This window comes from Stegostoma tigrinum, chromosome 29 (assembly GCF_030684315.1).
Source record: "Stegostoma tigrinum isolate sSteTig4 chromosome 29, sSteTig4.hap1, whole genome shotgun sequence".
NCBI lineage: Eukaryota > Metazoa > Chordata > Chondrichthyes > Orectolobiformes > Stegostomatidae > Stegostoma > Stegostoma tigrinum.
This window is the reverse complement of record NC_081382.1, coordinates 33,349,494-33,374,449: the sequence shown is the minus strand read 5'-3', so window position 1 is coordinate 33,374,449 and position 24,956 is coordinate 33,349,494. Positions and strand designations below refer to the sequence as shown.

The 24,956-nt window shown below is 39.3% G+C and overlaps 1 protein-coding gene across 2 annotated transcripts in view; it reads right to left on the bottom strand.

The window, feature by feature from the left end:
* Nucleotides 1–24,956, bottom strand: part of med27 (mediator complex subunit 27) — a 281,704-nt gene that overhangs the window by 17,599 nt on the left and 239,149 nt on the right. For both annotated transcript variants that reach the window (XM_048558447.2, XM_048558448.2), the window contains 2 exons: nucleotides 21,837–21,944; nucleotides 2,165–2,206 (listed from right to left, as the gene is read on the bottom strand). In XM_048558447.2, the coding sequence (XP_048414404.1) occupies nucleotides 2,165–2,206; nucleotides 21,837–21,944 (150 nt within the window). The remainder of the gene's footprint in view (nucleotides 1–2,164; nucleotides 2,207–21,836; nucleotides 21,945–24,956) is intronic.

Below are 24,956 nucleotides of genomic sequence, written 5' to 3'. Positions count from 1 at the left end.
GGCATGTCTATTCAAATAATTTCAAATGGATTTTTTTTAAAGCAGTGCTACATGTCTTAAGTACAGCATAACAATCTCTGTCACTGAAAATGAACTTTTACAAATGTGGGCTCATATTTTTATCAGATCTTAACCATTGTTGGAGATATTGCAAAAATCAAAATTTTGATGGCTTCCTCTGTTTATTTTATTGTGCTCAAACCATGTTTCTGAACTTTTGTAAATAATTTGTTACTAAATAAATAAAATGTTCCAACTTGCACTTCCTGGTTCAGAATATGCAACATTAAGATTTTTTCAATTTGATTAGTCAAGGAAATTCTGAATTGTTGGCCTGGTTCACACAGATCCTAGATCCCTTTAAAGTGTGCTACACTGAAGTGAATTTCTAACTAATACAACTTTAAGAGCAAAACACTGGAATATTTGGGAAACTGTATGTGTACCAATTGGCAAAGGTCAAGCATTTATCACTGGTTCTTGCAACAAGATGTGGGTGTACAGATGTAAAGTAATTAGCAAAAGAATCAGTGCTGACAGGGATGAAACCTTCATGCAGCAAGATCTGGAAGATGGTGGGAAGTGCATTCTAACACTAGATTACTTCCGTCAGGTCATTTGTGTTTTCATTTTGGTGGTGGATGCATTTTTCTGTGCCTTCCTCATGAAAGTAAGTTCAATGAATTTGAGAAAATAACAGTCAAAAACAAGGAATATTGTGAATACTAACTTAAAACCTCAATCTCACATAAACAATGCACAATTGCTCAATCACATGTTTGCCTACCACATTACAATAAACTGAATTATTACCAGGTCAGCCAACTTCAGTCATTAAATGCAAAATCTCAACATTCAGTATGGCTGGGTTTGGGCCATGCCATGAACTTAGAGGAGCCTAACTCCTGCTTCTCAGGTGACTTATTTTATGAGTATTAAAGAGATTAATTAAAATGTTATTCTCTTGTTCACTTGGTAGTGAAGAATTGGAAAACCACCGAAAAGTGACATGCTTTGTCTTGCCCCATCAGGAAAATCTCTTCCCCAAATACGACATGAATGTACTTAATTAAATCAGGGATTTTCCCCTTTTTAGTTTTGCAGCCTCAACTGTGCTTTTGTGAAACAATTACACTTTCTGTATAACATGTAAAAAAAACTGTTGGCACTAATTCTAATGCTGGGAAAAAGACTTTAGCAGGTTTCTGTACAGAGAGCGATGGACAATTCATGTTAACTGCCAATGACCTTTCAGCAAAACCGGTCATCCATGAAAAAGACAAGACTTTTGTTTTTCCACAGTCACAGTTTGCAACATCAACTTTATTTTAAAGGAAAATTCAAAATTTCCAGCTTCCATGGTATTTCACTTGCTTTTTTAAACTGGTTTGAATGTGGATCTTACAAGCATAAAAATCTCTTTTCCTCAAAAGACATGAAGCTTTATAGTTGGAAATCAATAAAGCAATATTTGCGTTTGAAAGATATAAAATAATGAAATGACCTGCAAATCTCATGTATCAGCACTGAGTCATTCATTATGGTCTAAACACGACTTACTGAGTAAGTAAAACTGCTTCACAAATTCAGAAGTTCTGCAATGTTTCATTTATTGATGCTAAAACTGACCGTTCCAAATTTTTCCCTGAATGAATATCCTCTGTTGCTAGTAATAAGCCAATCATATGCAGTTTAAAAAGCTGAAACTGAGGAACAGAGTTATCCCATTCTAAACACAAGTACAATGCTGAGACAATTGGCTCATGTTCTTCTGAGATGCTCCGGATTTGTTTACCTGCTCCTTCTCGGACTGCTGTTTGACTCCCAACACCAACATGCAGTATATTTGTCCATTTTCATGGCCCATATATCATTACTATTGCAGCATCGTTTACCAAAACATTGGTGTGGCCAGAGACAATAGCAGCGAAAGAGCAAAGAAAAGCTGAACAGTTAATATTGCTTTAATTCCATCTCATTGGAACAGCCCATCATCACCACAGCGGAAACTAACATTCATGTACATGAGATAAAGTTGTCCCCTGCCAATTTATGTCATTTAGTGATAAAAGCTGGCCACATACCTTGGCAATATACTGCACACTTTTCAACTGCCTACCACACTTACTTAAACCAGGACAAATAATAGTAGACAGGCACTCACCTTTTGAAAGACTTGGTAATTGGACTTAGACCAAATGTCCAGCTGTGATAAAAAGGCAATCATTAGATCGATTGTTAAAGGTCTCAGATTGTTAAACATTAACAAGCTATGCCCAAAGGAATTTCTGAATGCTAGCCAATTTATTTGTGCATGGAAGAAAATGCAATGTGTTAATTGGAAAAGCACTGTCAAAAATTAACTAGGCAACAGTTCTGATTATGAGAAACAATAGAAGGCATGGAACAATCATTTTAAAATTTACCTGCTTAGCACTGGAACAGTTATAATCTAGCCCAAAACCTGCAGATTGAAGTAGCTGATACAAATTGGTGAGATTTCAGAGAAGTAGCAGCAGTCAAATTCAACACAATTCCCTATGGAATGGAACACCCTGCATCAACTTCAAAACAAAACTGATTTGTCCTTTTCACTCAGAAAATGCTGGTTTGTATGCATGTGTGAACCAGAATATTGATGAGACAGCAAGTACTCCTCTGAGATTTTAACATGCTTCTACGCTGATAATACGTGTTGTATGCAAGCTAGGAATGCTGTATGCTGTCAAATGTGTAATATATAAGCCAGTGTTCAATGCTTAATCTTTCTGTTTAACTAAAATAACAGTTTGAGAAAAAACATTCCTAATTTACAATAAGTAAGCAACAAATTAGAAGTACAGTGCTGATTGCAATGCTGGATATTAGGAACTAGATCGAGATCACTTAATCTTATTTCACGTGGGACCCCTTCTGCTAGTAGGCAGAACAAAGTCTGGACTGACTTTGAATCCAAAATTGGAGATGAAAGACCTGCATCTCAATCATCTACATCATCCACTTTTGCATTCCAAGAAAAATAATTTAATCACCCAGTGCATATACATCCAAACACACTTGAATAAAATAAGGATTATCATAAATGCAACATGCATAATCAAATTCTCTGATCTGCTTCATTATTTAGAGAGGAGTTCTTTTTCCCTGAACATTTATGAGTAAATAAGTTCACATTAAATAAAATCCTCCAAGAAATCAATAAATTTTGCAATCACTTCAACACCAAAAACTTGGATCAATTTCTAACAAAAGCATAACATTTTAAAGCAAGACTTTAAATGAGCAGTTTACGTATCCTGTTAAATGCTAGCCAATGCAGGAAATATGTTCAGTGGAAGTTGCTTACTCAATAAACAAGCTGTTCTGTGTTAGTGAATTTGTGCCAATAAGAATTCTTTTGAAACAAGTCTTCTGAGTAATTAGTTATATCAAATTGACACCAGATTTGCATGTGCTGCAGCAAATATACTATTGCAAGACTCTTGTGGCACAGCAGTACTGTCTGTACGTCTGGGCCAAAAGGCTTGGGTGCCATGTTCCACCTACTCAACTGGTGTGTCATTATATGTCTGAAAAGGTTGATTAAAATATCTGTGAACTATAATCCAAGACATTTTATTCATCAAAGAATTTGATTACTTATCAACATTAAAGAAAATTTTCTACCTTCTGTTAGTGGACCTGGTCAGTTTTCCGAGGATAAAATGCATTAGAAGCATGACACTACCTTTTGTAATAACTTTTGTTTTAACTGCGTTTCTTATTTTGTTGTTACAAACCACAGAGACCGATAATGTTTTTAAAAATTTGAATTCCTGTAGTCAAGTATATGGTTAACCTACCTCTTTGACCCCGAACATCTTAAAAGAGATTGGTCATGCCCTCCTTTAATTTTCTCTGACTGGCTTTCAAGGCCTAATATATGTTAGGAACAAAAATAGAAGTTGCTGGAAAAGTTCAGCAGGTCTGGCAGCATCTGTGAAGAAAAATCAGAGTTAATGTTTTGGGTCCGGTGACCCTTCCTCAGAAGAGGTCACTCGACCCAAAGCGTTAACTCTGATTTTTCCTCTTAGATGCTGCCAGACCTGTTGAGTTTTTCTAGCAACTTCTGTTTTTGTTCCTGACTTACGGTATCTGCAGTACTTTCGGTTTTTATTTAGTATTTGTTTACATTGATCGTCTGCCTTTGATATATCTGATTAACTTTATTAACACTGGATTCAATGGATCTTTAGTAATCTCATACAGTCCATTCCCTTTTCCAGCTTTGCTAATACAAAAGGGGAAATCTCTGAGATTTTGCAGAATATGCCAAAGATAGCTTTCAAACTTTTATTGTCTGGTTTGTACTTCTCAGCTAGGGAAGTGATCCCCAAAACAAATTCAAATTAACAATAATTCATTTGGGTATTGATATGTATTTGTAGATTGAAAGCCATGTAAGGAAGGGGAAAATGGCATAGAAACTTGGAAAGAAATCTTAATTTAAGAAACCATTTCCTTTCTGAAAAGATATATAGTTTGGAGGTTTAATCCAACGCAAGAATTCTACTTCATAATATTTGTGCAGCATGATAGCTTGGATAGCCATCACAGCTCCTGAACGTGAACCCAAATTACCTCAGTATCATTTGTATTAGACTAAACCTCCACCTGACTAAGATGATGGTCCACTAAGTTCAAAAGGTATATGCTAAATTTCAAGTACTTGAACAGTTGGTGTGACGATGCTGTGGCTTTAAGAGATGTATTTTGTCCTGGTTCCTTTTAAGAGATGGATCAAATGAGAGGCGCCAAACAGTCTGTAGTAACGTAAACAGTTTGAGACCTTGGTTTTTTTTTTAAGTTGGAACAATGGAAGCAGATTGGATGGGTGTGGCCAGCTCTCTCAGGCGCGCTGAAGATGGATACAGGAGAAGATAGGTGGAGAAGAGAGTAAGGGTGGGGAGTTAGGGAGGAGATAGGTCAGTCCGGGGAGGACGGGCAGCTCAAGGGGGCAGGATGAGGTTAGTAGGTAGGAAATGGAGGTGCGGCTTGGAGGTGGGACGAGGGGACAGGTAAGAGGAAGAACAGGTTAGGCAGGCAGGGACGAGCTGGGCTGGTTTTGGGATCGCCTCGCCTTCCCCTCTCTCCCTATTTATTTCAGAATCCTCTCTCCATCCCCCTTTTCTGATGAAGGGTCTAGGCCCAAAACGTCAGCTTTTGTGCTCCTAAGATGCTGCTTGGCCTGCTGTGTTCATCCAGCCCTACATTTTGTTATCTTGGATTCTCCAGCATCTGCAGTTCTCATTATCTCTGAGATAATCTGTATCTGAATTTGCTTTTTTGCTAAGGTGTGCGTTTGAAATGTTACTGTACTGGAACAGTTAATTAGTTATCACTACTGAATATTATTCTGTTAAGTTTTCCAATAGAGTTAAGCTATTCTAAGTTCTTTCTTTTGTTGTGTTTTAGCTATAGTGTTTGACTAAATTGTATTTTGCTTAATATGAATAGTTTAATCGGATGAATACAGCAGTTTGCCTTTAAAATAAGAAAATGTTACGGTCTAGGCTACCTTCTTAAAATATTTTGAGAGTATCTGGTTTGGTCCATAACAGTACAGTAAAGCCTTCATGGGTACCTAGAGTACTGATTGATGGAAGGCAATCTTGCATTTACATTGACTCCATTTAAAAATTACATTTAAATTTAAAGAGAGAAGTGGGAGCCGCCTACAAGTCTGCTCCAGCATTCAAATATGATCATGTCTGATTATCTGACTCAGTACCCTGTTCCTGCCTTATCAACTGTCTTGATTGGAATGATGACCGGGGGAATCTCATTGTGTATGCAGTCCCTGATTGGCCCAGGTTAATAATCCCAGAGAGCCTAGGCTGACAGGTATAAACAGGAGTCCGAGATTCTCACTATTCTAGGGACTGGCTCTGAACTGGCTGATCAGAGCCCATTTACTGTGCATGTGTAAATGAAGGATGAGTTGGCAGATACTGGCCTCTTGGGATTTATTTCATCCCCATTCCCATTCCCTTTGATCCCCTTAGCCCCGAAAATTCTAACTCCTCACTGAAAACATTCAATATTTTGGCCTCAACCAATTCCACAGGCTGATCACTTTCTGGTTGAAGAAATTTCTCATCTCGTCCTGGATGACCTACACCAAATCCTTAGACTGTGACCCCTGGTCCTGGATTCCCCAGTCATCAGGAACATATTTCTTGTGTTTATCCTGTCTAGCCCTGTCAGAATTTTGTAAGTTTCTACATGATAATCCCTCATTCTTCTAAACACCATTGAATCTAGACCAAACCGGTCCACTTTCTTTTCATATGGAGCTCTCGGTGGATCACGCTACATTATATCAATATTGGCAACAGAATCTCAAACAGTTTGATGGATATCTTCGAAATCATTTATTCTTTGTTTCTTTGCCACTGAAATCCTAATTAATACTTTCATTATCACTAGATTCAACTGTTCCAATGCATCCATGGCCAGTTTCTCTCATTTTATCCACCCTAATGTGGATGCCAATCACATACAGAAATTAATTAGCCAACTAGATAGAGACATAGAATGGTACGTAGATACATAGCAGGCTGAGAGGCTGTACAGAGACCCCTGGTTGAGGCTTAAATGGTTAAAACAAAATATACTGGAGGCAAACTGAATTCAGAACTGTAAGGACAAAGGGCATAAGCCACTTAGCTACATAAAGAGATATAACCATGATAATATACGTAAAAGTATAAACTCAATTTACAGAGAGATAAATGGGAACCTGTTTGCATTTTCAAGGGACATGGTCAATGGACAAGGACACACAGGAGCTTGATTAGGCTTACAATGGAATATATTCATCTCAACTTCAAGTGAGACTGTGATACCGTAATTGTCCCATCTATTTATTGTCATGTGACAAATAGTATACTACAAAGCGTAGCCTCCTCTCTTCCTCATTTTTGACGGTCTGCGTTGCCCTTAACTGGCCTTGCATGAAAACAATGAGTGATTTTCCAGAAGTGGATAATAAATGAAAATAATGCCACATGTGATCTGGTGATCGGAAAACAAACACGAACATTCAGTCGTGAATAACAGCACTTCTGGATATCAAAAATAGGTAAAGTAAAAACAAACAACAAAATAAATAAGCATGTAAAGAAACCAGTTTCATTTACCAGGGAAGGAAATTGTCCATCCTTACCTGGTCAGGCCTACATGTGACTCCTGACCCACAGCAATGTGGTTGACTCTTAATTGCCCTCTGAGCAATTAGGGACAGGCATTTAATGCTACCCTCGCTCATGATGCCCACATCCTATGAATGAATAAAAAGAATCTCTTGGAGCTTTATCCCAGCATGCCCACGGTAGACTAAAATCCACTTCTACCTGTAGATGTTAAGTGTTGTTTGAAACACTACAAACATGAGGTCGTCTAAAACTAGAACTCTGCTACTCAAGTCTTAACTCGCAGCAATTACCACGCTCAACGGCAGACAGTGAGACTTAGTCAAGCAGGATTTTAATCTGAAAATTCCCCTTGTTTTCAGATTCATCCACAACTTGGCTCTCGCCATCTCTCAATTTTCTCTAGCCCCGTAAACTACAGAGATATCTGCACTCCCTTTAACTCTGGCCTCTTCTGCATCCACAATCATCAGTGTTTCATCATTGGCGACCATGCCTTCGGTTCCATAGCTCCCAAGCTTGGGAAATTCCTTCTTGCATCCATTTAATCTTGCTTGTTTACATTATAATAGTTTTTAAAACATTCCAAGCTTTGGTCACCGACAAGATGTAGGTGGACCGCTCATGCTAAATTACCTACAGTGTCCAGGGATGTGCAGGCTAGGTGGATTAGCACAGGAAATGCAGTGTTACAAATATAAGACAGGCGGTGGGTCTGGGTGGGATGTTCTTCAGAGGGTCAGTGTGGACATGAAGGGCTAAAAGGCCTGCTTCAACACTGTAGGGACTCTTTGATTCTGTGTAATGTAGAAAGTACTTGCTTTTTAAAACTGATTAGAACATTTTAGAAACTATTTCATTTTCACATTGTCTATAATGTGTTTGTGATTTATAATACATTTGCAGGGATCGAATGTGCTAATCCTGAGAATTAAGTGATATTGCTCTTATGCATCTCAATATCTTATTCTTTCTGGTACATTTTAAAACTGTACATTTAACAGTGGCTGAGGAATAGCAATGTGGACTTTAGCCAGTTATCTAAAGTCCGTAGCCAGAATGGGTTTCACTTAACAGTGATGTTATAATCATCCAGGATAAAGAAGTTCATTTGAATTGGAGCTTAACGATTACTCTGAATATTTACTCCCTCTAAAGTCAGGATATGCACTTTATCAAAGGCTTTTGAAAATCCAAATAGATCACATACACTGGCTCTCCTCTGTCTAATTTGCTCATTACCTCCTCAAAGAATTCTAACAGAATTATCTGGCATGCACTCCCCTTGATGACTTTCCCTAATTTACCATGCACTTTTAAGTACTCCTCGATCTCATGCTTAAAAATGGACTCTAAAAATCTCACCAACGACTGACTGGCCCATAACTTCCTGTCTTCTGCCTCCCTCCCTTCGTAAACAGGAGTATTACATTAGCCATTTTCAAGTCCTCTGGAACGCTCCCTGGCTCAAATAATTCGAGAGAGATCACCAATTGTCTATAATGTTCTTAGCTATCTCATTCAGAACTCTAGGAAGTAGTCCATCTGGTCTAGGTGATTTATCTGCCTTCAGACCTTTTTGCTTCCCCAGCATCTTCTCCTTAGTGATGGTCACTAAATTCACCTCTGCCCTTGACACTTGAAGTTCTGGCATGTTGGTTGCATCCTCCGCTGTGAAAGTACCTATGCAAAGTACTTATTCAGTTCCCCTGCGATTTCTTTGTTCCCCATTACTACTTCTCCAGCAATCCACTGCTCACTCTTGCCTCTCCCGTACCTTTAAGATATCTAAGAAAACCTCTCACAATCTTCTATTATATTACTAACTAGGTTTTTCTATTAGTTCACCTTTCCCACTCACCCCCACTGCTTTTTTAAGTTACCCTCTGCTGATTTTTAAAGGCATCCAATCCTCTGGCTCCTCACTAATCTTCACCACATTGGATGCTTTTTCTTTTGTTTTTATGCCGTCTGTCTTCCCTCATCGGCCGTGGTTGCCTCATCCTCCGCTTAATACGTTTCTTATTTATTGGGATGAATTTCTGCTGTGCCTTCCAAATTACCCACAGAAACTCCTGCCATTGCTGCTCCACTGTTTGTCCTGCTAGGCTTCCCTTCCAATCAACACTGGCCAGCTCCTCCCTCAAGTCTTTGTACCTTTACTCAATTGTAATGCCACTACATCCAATTCAGTCTTCTCTCTTGGAAACTGCAGGGTGAATGCTATAATATTATAATCGTTGTCCTTAAGGCGTTTCTTCACCTTCAGCTCCGTATTAGAGTCTGTTTCTTTACACACCACTTAAACCAGAACTGCCTGTTACCTCACGAGCTCTACCACAACCTGCTCCAAAAAATCTTGTAGACATTCCAGGAATTCCTTTTCTGGAGATCTGCTGCCAACCTGATTTTCCCTGTCCACCTGCATATTGAAGCCCCATTATTATTGTAATAGTGCCTTTCTTACATGCCTTTTCTTTCTCCTGATTTATTCTCAAATCCTGACTGCTGCTAGGAGGCCCGTACACAACTCCCATCATGGTCTTTTTCCTTTGAGGTTCCCTCAAATCTACATACACACACATCCTACACTTTCCAATATCATTTCTTGCAATTGATTTTATTTCATTTCTTACTGACAAGGCAACCCCGCCTACTCGGCCCATCTGCCCGTTTTTTTGACAGGGCATGTATCCTTGGATACTTAATATCCAGCCCTGATCGCCTTGCAGCCACATCTCTGTGATACTAATGTCATCATAACTACCAATTTCAATCTGAGCGACAAGCTCATTTACCTTGTTTTGTATACTGTGTGCATTTAAGTACAATACCCTCAGTCCTGCATTGACTAATCTCCTTCTCATACTTGTCCCCTCATCCGCTGTGCCTAAAGATAGAATACTGAGCTTTTCCATCTTTTGTCCTAGCACATGGAAACTTTAACCTGTGCTGAGCGCTCTCCCCTTTAACTTTTCATAATTTTCCATGCAACTGAAGCCACCCCACTCTCTATTCAGTTTAGTCCTTCCATGTCCAAAATCAGGAGATGTTGATAGAGTAAATAAACAGCAACACAGTTTACACTGGTGGGTGGCTGATAAGCATAAGGTATACATTTAAAATGACTTATTAAAATAAAAGGTTGTGAAAGGTCCCAGCAAGAAATTATGAATTAGAGCTCTCTGCCTGATTGGTAGTGAAAGCAGATTCAACATCTGTAAGCATATTTCAGGAAAAAGTTGGTCATACACAGAAAATATTTTCAGCACATTAGGGAAAGAAAAGTAGGTATTTTAACTAATTGGATATTGCTTAGAGGTGGGCCAAATATCCCTCCTCCGTAACGTGAGAATCAATCACTGCATTTCCTTCCCCTTTGGTTTCTTGCTGGCTTACTGTTTGATTAGTAATCAGTACCAAACCCCCAACCTGTCCCACTGGGCATTAATCATGTGCAATCTATAATGTACTTCACAAACTGTTTGACCTTGGTTAGTATTCATATTAAGCCTGATCCTATTGATCTTCAGTCCACTTCCGGATGTCATTCAAGAATGCTAGCAGGTATCTCACTGATTCACCCCCACTTAAGAAGTGTGCAGAGACCAACTGCAGCTGCGCCTACTGCCCAAGCGCAATAAACTCAGCTAAACTAGGATCAATTTCAGGACTTTCCAAGTCTGCATCTTAGCTAGTCACTAGGTAAATTTATTCTGCCTTGGGCACATATGGCCCTTACATTTTCAAGGAGGTGATACCTGCTGATTTAAGCTTGTCAGGCGTGCACAACTTGCTAGGAACTTCTTTTCCCAGTTTATTAGCTGAGACAATGGTTATTGGAATGTTTCACAATGGGAGGGGAAACAAAAGTATTCAGGGAGGCGGACCAGAGTAAATAAAAAAAATCAAACTCTTTTCCTTCTGCAGTTCATGGAATGTTTGTTATTCCACACACAATGATATCAGGCAAAAAAAAGTGACTGGATGGATTATGGATGGATTATGAAGAATGATTTGGAATATTATTAGTTATTACTTAAAAGCAAGGCCTTTTGAAAAATATTTCTCTTTGTAGCATCCATATTGGTTTTCCTGATAAAAATGTCTGAACAGAAAGTTACACCACTGCCCAAATCAAAACTTGTATTAGGAGAAAAAGGTCAACTGAAAGGAGTAGTGCAATATATAAATGGAGTGTAAACAGATGAAAATCAATCTGTTTAGGCCCGCTGATAAGCTCCAATAGAGGACTACTCTTGATCATGTTGACTTGTGGAAAAATGCTCACACCTTCATTCCAACAGATCAAAAAGTCAACAAATTAAATAATGCACTTCACTTTTACATTACTGCTCATCTATTCATTTTCAATCAAGCACTGTATTTGTAATAAATACTGCAAGCACAATTTCAGGCACTTACAGCATCTAAATTAAACCCAATCCTATCTTGCTGCAGGTTTTTCCTCCTGGTAAGTCAGTAATGAAGGTTTCTGAAGGTCATCAGAATGATTTCAAAAGGATAGCACATATCAAACTGTTCCCTGCTTCTAATATCAAACAGGGCTTGTGTCAGCACTGATTAAAGAATCAAATTCAGCGCCCCCTCTTCGAAAGACATCTTACTTTGAAGTCAGAAGGATTGGGGATCAGAAATGACCCAGGAGACAGATTTCAGCATCTTTGAACCTATGCTTTGATAGAATTCTTCTCCCTCTGTTACTCTGGGAGGTGCCTCTTTGCTCCTGTTTCTAGGTAATTAACAATGCCATGGCAAAAGCATGACCCCAGTGGTTTTAGCTGAAATTCAGTCAGGACTGCATAGGCATCTTTAACAGTGTTAAATTAGCAAGTCACCAATGCTTCAGGAAATAAAATACCCACGGTAAGACTACAAGATCATGATCCTTTCTTTCCCTAATGAAATAAAACATTTTAATTGAGAGATCAGATTTAATCTTTTTCCAGCTATTGCATTTCAATTAATTATTTTTCATACTATTTAGCATACATTATAAAATATAAATGCAGTTGATTGTGTCATGGAGACACACACACGCGCGCGCGCACATTATGCATATATAAATGCACAAACATACTTATTTAGACACATCTTTGAGCTATATTCTACTTTCATTTTCACTGATGCTTGTCCCCTAATTCAAAATGGTCTCTCTTTAAGGCAAGAGAAAGCATTGCATTTATTTCCATTACAACTGTCAACCATAGTACACAAGTACAATGACATTATCTAATTTGCATCAGTTCTCTTGCTTGCACACTGCAATATGTTTACAGTAGGTACTTGGAACAAACAGAGCCTCTCACACAACTATACATTGTAAGATGTATATATAAAATGGACAAGGCAAGGGTTTGACTGAATCTTAATTAAAGTGTTTCAGATTTAAATATTCAGTTGTTCGTGTCCTGAATGCTTCAGCATACTGACAGTCAGCAGCAAGAAAAATTTAGACAGAAGGAATTTCTGAACAGATCACGGATCTTCCGGATAAGAGATTAGCTCATTGTAAATAAGAAAATGAGCAACATATTGTTCAGAAAACATTTCACACCACAATGAATCAAGGGCACAGGATGAATATGAGTAACTAAAGTAAATAAACAAAACCATGAAAATTTTCTTTACAATTTATGGAGAGAGTGACAAGAGTGAAATGATTAATATAACAAGGTGTAGAGCTGGATGAACAAAGCAGGCCAAGCAGCAGAGGAGCAGGAAGGCTGACGTTTCAGGCCTAAACCCTTCTTCAGAAATTTCTGAAGGGACTAGGCCCGAAATGTCAGCCTTCCTGCTCCTCTGATGCTGCTTGGCCTGCTGTGTTCAACCAGCTCTAAACCTTGTTATCTCAGATTCTCCTGCATCTGCAGTTCCTACCATCTCTGAAACAGCCTTATTAATACAGCATCTGGTTAAGCAGGTGATTGGAATTAATTCATTAGAGGGATATTAAAGAGGAACAGATAGCACCAGTGTGTGGAAGGAGCTATAAGACTGGGTGAGGTGTCTTGGTCTTCTATTGCACAGTCCAGATGGATTTTAAAAGACATTGGTTGTAGATGATGGTTATCTAAAAGTGAGGATAAGAAATTAAGTTATTTTCAAACACTGCTGAACAAAAAGAGACATTGGAGTGCAGGTTCATAGTTCCTTGAAAGTGGAGCTGCAGGTAGATAGTTGCAGTGAAGGTGGCATTCGGTATGCTTGCCTTTATTAGATGTTGTGAAACCTGGAAGGGTTCTGAAAAGATTTAGAAGGATGTTGCCAGGGCTGGCGAGTTTAAGTTAGAGGGAAAGCCTGAATAGGCTGTGCTATTTCCCCTGGAGCATTGAAGGCTGAAGGGTAACCTTAGAGAGGTTTATAAAATCATGAGGAGCATAGATAGGATAAATAAATAAACAAGGTCTTTTCCCTGGGGTGTGAGAGTCAAAACTAAAGGGCACAGGTTTGAGGTGAGAGGGGAAAGATTTAAAAGGGACCTAAGGGGCAACTTTTTCATGCAGAGGGTGGTGCATGTACAGAATGAGGCGCCAGAGGGAGTGGCAGAGGCTGGTACAATTACAGCATTTATAAGTCACCTGGATTGGTGTATGAAGAGGAAGTGTTTAGAGGGATATGGGCCAAATGCTGGCAAATGGGGTTAGATATATTCAAGATATCTGGTTGGGGCATAGACGAGTTGGACTAAAAGGTCTGGTTCTGTGCTGTTCATCATTAGTACTGAGTGGGTATGGATGCTAGGGCAGTTGCTTGCTCCTCCTGCAGAATGTGGCAGGTGGGAGACATGGCACACGTCTCTGCTGGCTACATCTGGGGAAGTGCACCCAACTCCAGCTCCTTGAAAACAGTGTTAGGGAAATGGAGCTGGAGCTGGATGAACTACGGATCATTCAGGAGGCAGAGGGTGTAATCGAGAGGAGTTACCGGGAGTTGGTCACTCCTAAGGCTCAGGACAAGGATAGATGGGTTACAGTTAGGGGGAGGAAAGGGACAGACAGACAGTGCAGAGATCCCCTGTGGGCATTCCCCTCAGCGATAAGTATACCGTTTTGGATACTGCTGGAGGCAGTATGGCAGGGGGGTGGGAACCTGAGCTGTATACCAGAGGTGAGCGTTGATGCAGGTGAGGCAGTAGCAAGAGGTAGACCAGCTAGTGGGAAGGATTTTCCTGGGAAGGAACCAAGGGATCAGTTAAAGTGTGTTTGCTTTAATGCAAGGAGTATCAGGAATAAAAGTGATGAACTTAGAGCATGGATCAGTACCTGGTGCTATGATGTTGTGGCCATAACAGACATGGGTTTCTCAGGGGCAGGAATGGTTGCTGGATGTTCCAGGGTTTAGAGCATTTAAAAAGAATAGGGAGGGGGGGGGAAAAAAGAAGAGTGGGTGTAGCACTACTAATCAGAGAGAGTATCACAGCTACAGAAGCTTCCATTGTTGAGGAAGATCTGCCTACCGAGTCAGTGTGGGTGGAAATTAGGAACAGCAAGGGAGTAGTCACCTCGTTAGGCCCCCCAATAGCAGCAGGGAGATTGAAGAAAGCATAGGTCGGCAGATTTTTGGAAAAGTGCCGACGTAGTAGGGTTGTTGTAATGGGTGACTTTAACTTTCCCAATATTGATTGGAACCTCCTTCGAGCAGAAGATTTGAATGGAACTGTTTTTGTAAGGTGTGTTCAGGAGGGTTTCCTAACTCAGTACGTTGACAGGCCGACGAGGGGAGAGGCCATTCTAGACTTGGTGCTTGGAAACGAGCCGGGGCAGGTATCAGATCTTGTGGTGGGAGAGCATTTTGGTGATAGTGACCATAACTGCCTCACATTCTACACAGCTATGGAGGAGGAGAGGATTAGGCAAAATGGGAGGATATTTAATTGGGGAAGAGGAGACTATGATGCGATTAGACAGGAGTTAGGAAGCATGGACTGGGAGCAATTGTTCCATGGTAAAGGCACTATAGACATGTGGAGACTGTTTGTTTGTTTAAGGAACAGTTGTTGCAAGTGATGAATAAGTATGTCCCTCTGAGCCGGGCAAGAAGGGGTAAGATAAAGGAACCCTGGATGACGAGCGCGGTGGAGCTTCTCGTCAGAAGGAAGAAGGTAGCTTACAAAAGGTGGAGGAAGCTAGGGTCAAGCTCAGCTCTAGAGGATTACAGGCAGGCGAGGAAAGAGCTCAAAAATGGTCTGAGGAGAGCCAGGAGGGGGCACGAGAAAGGCTTGGCAGAACAGATTAGGGAGAACACAAGGGCATTTTACATGTATGTGAGGAATAAGAGAATGGTCAAAGAAAGAGTAGGGCCGATCAGGGATAGCATAGGGAACTTGTGTGTGGAGTCTGAGGTGGTAGGGGAAGCCCTAAATGAGTTTTTTGCTTCTGTCTTTACGAAAGAAACCAACTTTGTAGTGAATGAAACCTTTGAAGAGCAGGTGTGCATGCTGGAATGGATCGAGATAGAGGAAGCTGATGTGCTGAAAATTTTGTCAAACATTAAGATTGACAAGTCGCCAGGCCCAGACCAGATTTGTCCTTGGCTGCTTTGGGAAACGAGAAATGCAATTGCTTCGCCACTTGCGAAGATCTTTGCGACCTCACTCTCCACTGGAGTCGTACCTGAGGACTGGAGAGAGGCAAATGTAATTCCTCTCTTCAAGAAAGGAAATAGGAAAATCCCTGGCAATTACAGACCAGTAAGTCTCACGTCTGTCATCTGCAAGGTGTTAGAAAGGATTCTGAGGGATAGGATTTATGACCATCTGGAAGAGCATGGCTTTATTAAATGCAGTCAGCATGACCTGCCCCCATCGAGTTCTTTGAGGATGTGACTAGAAAAGTTGATGAGGGTTGAGCTGTGGATGTGGTGTATTTGGACTTCAGCAAGGCATTTGATAAGGTTCCCCATGGTAGGCTCATTCAGAAGGTCAGGAGGAATGGGATACAGGGGAGCTTAGCTGTCTGGATACAGAATTGGCTGGCCAACAGAAGACAGCAAGCGGTAGTAGAAGGAAAATATTCTGCCTGGAAGTCAGTGGTGAGTGGTGTTCCACAGGGCTCTGTCCTTGGGCCTCTACTGTTTTGTAATTTTTATTAATGACTTGCATGAGGGGATTGAAGGATGGGTCAGCAAGTTTGCAGACAACACAAAGGTTGGAGGTGTCGTTGGCAGTATAAAGGGCTGTTGTAGGCTGCAGCGGGACATTGACAGGATGCAGAGATGGGCTGAGAGGTGGCAGATGGAGTTCAACCTGGATAAATGCGAGGTGATGCATTTTGGAAGGTCGAATTTGAAAAGTGAGTACAGGATTAAGGATAGGATTCTTGGCAGTGTGGAGAAACAGAGGGATCTTGGTGTGCAGATACATAGATCTCTTAAAATGGCCACCCAAGTGGACAGGGTTGTTAAGAAAGCATATGATGTTTTGGCTTTCATTAGCAGGGGAATTGAGTTCAAGAGTCGTGAGATCTTGTTACAGCTCTATAAAACTTTGGTTAGACCGCACTTGGAATACTGCGTCCAGTTCTGGTCGCCCTATTATAGGAAAGATGTGGATGCTTTGGAGGGGGTTCAGAGGAGGTTTACCAGGATGCTGCCTGGACTGGAGGGCTTATCTTATGAAGAGAGGTTGACTGAGCTCGGACTCTTTTCATTGGAGAAAAGGAGGAGGAGAGGGGGCCTAATTGAGGTATACAAGATAATGAGAGGCATAGATAGAGTTGATAGCCAGAGACTATTTCCCAGGGCAGAAAAGGCTAACATGAGGGGTCATAGTTTTAAGCTGGTTGGAGGTAAGTATAGAGGGGATGTCAGAGGCGGGTTCTTTACACAGAGTTGAGAGCATGGAATGCGTTGCCAGCAGCAGTTGTGGAAGTGAGGTCATTGGGGACATTTAAGAGACTGCTGGACATGCATATGGTCACAGAAATTTGAGGGTGCATACATGAGGATCAATGGTCGGCACAACATTGTGGGCTGAAGGGCCTGTTCTGTGCTGTACTGTTCTATGTTCTATCTCTAAGATTCTACTAGACTGTAACTGGAGTAAGTTTAGACAAGAACAGCTGAAACAAAGTGCAAAATATTGGGATGTGACTTCCTACTCAGATATGAACAGTTTATAATAAAGGAAAAATTGTAATGGATACATAGATACAGATTGTCACCATCAACAAGAAACAAAACAAAAGAAAAATGCCTTGCATTGTTGCTTCCTACTAGAAGCAAGATCAGATGGAAAACTATTCTCAGAGCTAGAAGTTCAACAAATAGAGGCTTTGGAAATCCTTATAAAGTTTGTCTGTAAATTTTAAAAGACTAGAAATCAAGTTGAGGCCTTTAAATATAGATATTAAGCAGAATAAGTTAGAAGGGGCTTTGAATCAACAACTCTATTTCAAAAAAGTTAACCAAATGCTGATATTTCTTGCCAGGTTGTCTCAAAGATAATTTTGCATCCAAAGAAGAAACAGACTGGTTTAGAAATTTCATTGGACAGTTAAAATGGTTATGCACACAAGCTGTGGGTGGGCACAAAATGGTAGATTTGGAGAGGGTGTTCTTGTTATTTTTGGGAGGTTTGAGAGATCAGTTCAACAGCGACCAAGGAGTCAGTAGATTTTCAATCTTTTGTTAATTCCTGGAGGAGTCCAAATCCTCCAAATTATCTGTATTAATGGATGTTCCTGGAAGATTTCAGATGCATGAGAATTGCCCTTCAGAATCTGCAATTTCCTAAGCTTTTCTCATGGAGTCAGCTTTGTCAGGCAATCAGGATGGCCTTAATACAAAACTCCGGGGTATTCTGGCTTTTGGAAAGTCAAGGTTGCTGAAGTTTACAGTTTGGTCAATTTACTGCTGGCCCAAAAAGAAAAGCCAGATTCTAACAGCCAAGTTGTGCTCATGTTCATCACGTAACAGCAAGGTTCAAACTTGCAACGTGGCAGCTAGGAATCAAACAGTGAACTGCCTTAACTGCTGAAATGCACTTTGGCATGAAAGCTAGAACGTGTCATATTCAATACATCAAAGAGAGCGAATTAGTTAATATGTCAATGAACAAATAGTCCTGGGATAGCCATCTAACGCTTAAGTGATCAATAGCTCATACTTGCTGTGCAGTACTGAAATTCTCAAAGACAAAATAAGCACAATTTGAGGTCACAGAATGCACTCATACAAGTGAGCCAGTATCTACTGAAGAGTAAACCATTTATACTCTAAAATAAAAAGGTACTGTTATCTAACTATGTTTTCATGTTCAATTATCTACAGTCTAGTACACTACATTAATCAATGTCTTTTAAGGAGTCAAAATTGACTCACCTCTAAGCGTTAGTTGACATGCTTTGTAAATATGCCCATACAAGTTACTTATTGAACATACTGGTGATATTAAATGACGGTTGGTTGGACACCCAAATTCTATACTCAGAGTTAGAAATACCTGAGGTGATTCAAACCTTGGCTGTCCATATCTTGAAACCCAGTTAAGTTCCAATCTGTTATCATGCCTATGCTCATGGATCTAGAATGAATCTGGACAAGTAATGGCTTCATTTTAAAATTTCCATCTTGCTTACAAATACCACCAATGGTCTCATCCCTCCTGATCTCTTTGTTGTCCTCCAAATCTACAAAACTCACTCATCTAATTCTGGTCTCTTGTACATTCCCAATTACAACTGCCCCAGTATTGGGGGTAGCCTTCAGTTGTCAAGGGCTGTCATAAGGTAGGATGCAACAAAGGCATGGAAAGGTAGGTATCAGATGGGACAAGGACTCTACTGTTTCCAGTCTGAGATTGGTTTAAGTTTATCAAACTTTGACTTTTGACATACATGCAAATCACAGAGGAGGTTTGAAATCCCAGAATTCCCTAGTTCCATGAGAAAGTCCTAAATTTGCATCTTCCATAGTGATAAAGTTAGTTGCTCTATCCTGTCACAAGGTGCCTATATCCAACAATGGGAACAGCTTTACAGGAAAGAGAAATAACTTCTTCTATCTTCGACAAGACTTCCATGTTGTTTTTGTGATAATAGCACACAATCTACTCCCTTTAGATAATCCAATGAATAACTCTCTTAACAGGTAGGGTGGTCTAAGTTAGACAAGCAGCAACACATTTTCCAGCACTATCAGGTAAGCAAAATGGTGCAAATCAGTTGGCCTTCAATAGCAGACTTAACTATTCTTTAGTCTCCAGATTTTAGTTCTTGCTGATTTGTGCTCTAATCTTCTGGAAACTCTACTTGTGAGGATTTCTCAGTCATTTGGTTTGGAGATTCTCACTTAAGTGAGGTGTTTCTGATGCTCAATTATCAAAATCAAACTGATTTTTAATCAAATCAAAGATAATGAAAGTCATGTATAGCATTCTAAATCTTTATGTTCTGTTTTTATTCACAAAAATTGCACAATTTTTCTCCCAACCTCCAGCAGTTCATGTTAAGAGAAAATTTCATTTGTTTACAGAATTTTAGAACTGAACCAAAGTCTTTAAGTGACATGCAGTTTCAGTTGTATCCTTTTTTAAAATTCACTCTCAGATGAGGGCGTCGGTGGCTAGCCCAACAATTACTGTCCATCTCTAATTCTTCTGAGGGTGCTTAAGTTTCAACCTGTGGGTCTGGTGTCACATGGAGGCCAGACTAAGTAAGGATGGCAGTTTCCTTCCCTAAAAGGAATTAGTGAATCAGATTGTTTTCTTCAATGATCAACAAATGGATTCATGGTCAATTTTGGACTCAACTCCAGATGTTTCAGTGAATTCAGATTCCACCATCTGCCACAGCATTATTCAAACCCAGGTCTCCAGAATATTACCAGGGTCTCTGAATTAACAGTCCAGTGATAGTACCACTAGGCCATCGACTACCCAATATTCTACTGATTATTTTAGTATTCTGCTGTTTAACTAGTTTATACACGCTTTCAGCACCTTGGCAATTTATGTACTGTTTAAAGAGTTTCAAACACCAATTCCTGTCACACTCCAGTCAGCAACACTGCCCCCATACTGGATATCCTATTTCATTTAGTGCCTCCTTTAAAAAGTAACTCCTGATCCTTGGTTTGCTGTTGATTCTGAAGACTTTTACTTTGATTGGAAGATTTCCAAAAATTAAAATAAGCTATATATTATAGGAATTTCTATCAATTTTGTAGAGATGGTATATGTTACATTTTTTAAAGAAGTACATTGGACGCAATACACATGGATTTTCAAGTAACTTTTGACAAAGTACCACACAAAGTACCATTGCAGAAGAAAAATAGATTAAAAGCTGATCAGAGAAGAGGAAGAAAGAGGAGTTAACAGCAGTTATTTAAATTGTTGGAAGTGAATAGCACTATCAGAGATAGACTAAATCCCAAGTCAGAACTCTAAGGCCATGAGACATACGGACAGGAATAGTCCATTCAGTCCCTTGATCCTGATCCATTGCCATTTATTAGGATCCATTAGAGTCCCAACCTGTTTAGTTTTTGCTCATGAGACAATCCCTCCATACCATTGATCATCATAGTGAATCTTCTCTCAACTGTCTCCAATAAAATAGGGTGCTCACATTTTATCGGAGTAGAGTGGCAAAATAATTTCACATTTAGCCATTATTTCTGGTCAGGCTAATGATGTGGCAACATTAAAAAGGTTAGACTTTTAATATTCTTGAGTATGGTCACCTGGATATAAAAGCACTTTAAGAAACAGGTTTCTCAAATGCTAACAGACATGGATCTGAAGGATACTGCAGAAGGATCTGGTGATGTGGAAGAGCAGATGGATTTCCAAGTTCAGAATCACAAGTCATGAACGGTGACATGTTGTTTTCTATATAACATTTCTTGTTCTATTCTCAAAATTAAGCAGGATCATTCTCTTCCACAGCTTGTTCTTCATATTTAAAATAATTATTTATGCTAAAAATAGAGATAGTTTAATTGGGGCAAATAAAACACCAATTTGAGGGGTCTAAAAAGTTGTATTATTTGTCAAATTGAATGAATCAACCTCAAATTCAGAGGAATAAGCTGTAAATCTAGGTTTCTTTACAGATGCTCAAGTCCTCCTCTACCTTTACCTTAGAATGGTTTCCAGTTTTTCATCTGTCAATTGGATGTTGGCTTACAACAGGTTAATTAGCATAGATTGGTCATCATTTTAAGCACAAATGTGTTTTCTATCCTGTAATGTTCAGTGGTACAATTATTCCTTTGTTACGAAAACCAATGCCCCTCTCCTGTCTCCTACATAGCAACCTACATGCTACTGGTTGAGGTAATTTGTTAGCCTTCAATCCTTTGTATTTAATCAAACATCACTGGTTCATTAACTTTAAAATCATTTAGCTATGATGCCATTGTTCTCTGTAATAAACACTATAATATGTTGAATATTTACTCTAAAGTGTTGAGTGCAATGAAAGTTGCATTACTTTCAGGAGTTCCCGTTTATCATTCCCAGGATGCAAAGAACTTAGAGACTCACTTTGGTTCCATGCATTTCTCCAATTTTAGTTTACAATATCAGCAGTTGTAATATCCAGACTGATGTGATAAATAACTGAGATATTGCAAGGACCTTTTTCAAAAATCAAGTTAATGTTTCAAACATCCTACCTTCCCATCTTCTGTGTAGACGTTTTCATTATATGCTTTAACAATTGTTCGATCAATGAATAAACTCCTCATCACAACTATTGCTTTTAATACCTTTCCAAGTGTGACCTGCAATAATAAAGTACAAAACAGAACAGATCAATAGGGTACATGAAATTTTCAGTTGGATACACTCAAGTTAGTGAACACTCTTGGGGGAAAATATTGGATGATTACTTGTAAGCTGCCTTTTTGTGATAGAATATGTTCATGTAACTGAGAAACTATATCCAAATTAAACAAATATATCTGCTTTACAATAACATTCTAACAATAGACTTAAAACAATCTCAGTGCATGTTATAGAAGACTGAACAGTACAGTCTGTTGTATAAAGTAATACAAGAAATGTAAACATGTCAAATGATCATTACTACCAGATCTTAGTGTGGTATATCCAGTGTGGGGCTGCGTTTCAGAATCTGAGGAATGGAAATATTTTTGTACCTCTTGCCTTTTTCTCCTGGCCTCCAAATAAGCCACTAGGTTCTATTTGGCCCTTTCTCCAAAATGCCATGGCTTACCTTAAGAACTCATTACACTAAGATGCACAGTTGGCTGTTATTTGTCTGTATGAGCATTGCTCTGAAAGCGGATAGTGGATTTTACGTTAGGAGCTCTGAAATATTGTATTTTATAATTAGCTTATATTTGAGTGCAACTGCAATATAAAAAGGCATTATTAGCCATCAGCTGCATTTACTGCAGGGAAAACTTTCAGAAACCTGTCAAACAATTCTTACATGTACTATATTACATGCAGCTCTGCGCATTAGCTGTGTGAAATGTGGCTGCAGGCTGTAATGAGCTTTTAATCCCAAAGAACACTTGAGAAAGTTACTCAATACACCAGGTCACAGAGCCTTAGGCTATAATAATCACAGAGTTTTGTGAATTTTTCTACTGTGAGTTAATGCAACAAATATTCTTACAACCACTATAATTAATCAACATGTTTAATCAGTTACTGTTGCTGCAGAAATAAGGTTAAAGTTAAAGGTAAGACTTGTCAACATCTTGTGTTAACAACTAGTTGAGCATTTCTGAAAATCACAACATTTACCTCAGAGTTGAATACACTTTATCCTGAGAATTATAAAGTTAAATAATTTGTAAAATTGTATTACACAATATCTCAAAACAACACACTATTCTAATAATGAAGTAAAATGGATAAAATCAGAATGAATTTAACGACTGTACATTATCCCACCTGCAGTCAATGGTAATCACTGGATTGCTAATCCAGAACCCCAGGCTAATGGTTCAAATCCCATGGCTGCTGGTGAAGTTTTAATTTCATTTAAAAAAAATACTTGAAATAAAGAAAAAGCTAGTCTACTGACAAGCATGTAACTACTGCCAATTGTTGTTTAAAAAGAAATCAGGTTCACTGATGTCTTTCAGGGAAATAAATCTGCCATTCTCACCTGGAATAGTTTACATGTGACTTCATACCCACAGCAATGTGATCAACTCTTAACTGTATTCTGTAGATCAGCAACATCTACATCCCATGAATTAAATAAGTCTCTCCTCACTACTTGTTAACCTTTCACATACCTGACGTGACCAAAGTGACTCATCAATGCCATGAGTAACAATATATTGCAAGACCCTCTCCAAGAATCCACATCTGACAAAGCTGTTTTCTAACCTCAAAGTTAATCCTGGAAATAATTCCTCTGTATCTGTCCTTCTGTCACTTTAAGCACCTCAATTAGATTATCGCTCAAGCTTTTGAACTTGAACAAGAACAAATAAACTTTATATCATTAGCATCTGAGGTCTATAGGAGAGAGGCTGGAACAGCACAGCATATCAGACAGCATCTGAGGAGCAAGAAAGTCAATGTTTTATGCCGAAACCCTTCGTCAGGACTCCTTTATGTAATTAGCATTTATAATCTAACACTTTAAGCTCTCAGTTATTTTGATGACTATCTGAAATGCAACTCTTTGCTGAACTAATAGAAATTTGAAGTATTAGCACCAAAAAAAAAATCAAAGCAGTATGCAAGAAGAAATCAGTCCCAGAAGAACTCAAAAAATTAGAACGTCACTTCCTCACTTTGGTTTTTCAGCTCCCTTGAAATAAGGGCTGTTCTTCCCATTACTTCTAGTAATTTGTGAACCTGACTATCACTGCTCCCTCACAGCTTTGACTTGCATAACAAAAGAACTAATTTGAGTTTCCCATTATAACACATTTGAAAAATACATTGTATTTTCTTTCTGTACCCCCTTCAGATTGAGGATACCCTCCATTGTGTTGGGTGGCATTAACACCCTAAACGAGACAGACTTCAAACACATCCAACAACTCAAGACACGAGCACCCATGAGGCACTGTGGGACATATCTAGCAGCCCATCCCCTGCTGTATCATCACCATCAAGTCAAAGAATCAACCCTGGTTCAATGAAGAGTGCAGGAGGGTGTGTCAGAAACAACAGTAGGCATCCCTAAAATTGAAGCACAAAACAGTACCAGTTTGGTTTGAAACAGCAGATGTTAGTCGGAGCTAAGTAATTCAACAATCAATAGATCAGACCTAAGCTCTGCGATCCTGTTAACATCTAGTCATGAATGGTGGTGGATAATTCAACATCTCACCAGAGTAGGTAGCTCCACAAACATCCTCAATGATGGGGGAATTCAGCATATCAGTGTAAAGAGAAAGCTGAAGCATTTGTAACAACTTCAGCTTTGCCTCCTCTGGATATTTCCAACATCACAGATGCCAGTTTTCAATTAGTTAGATTGATTCCAGTTTATTAAGAAATGACTGGTGGTCCTGGGCACTGCAAATGTTATGGTCCTGTCAACATAATGGCAACAGTACTTAAAACACATTCCAGAACTTGCTCACCTCTTGCAAAGCTGGTCCAGAATACTCGCATCTACCTGACCAGGTGGAAAACTGCTCAGAGATGTCCTGTACACAAAAAGCTGAAAACAATCCAGTCCAGTTAATTACCATCTCACCAATTTGCTCTCAATCATCAGTAAACTGATGAAAGATGTCAACAATAGTGCTATCATGTAGCACTTGCTCAGCAATAACCTGCTCAGTGATGCT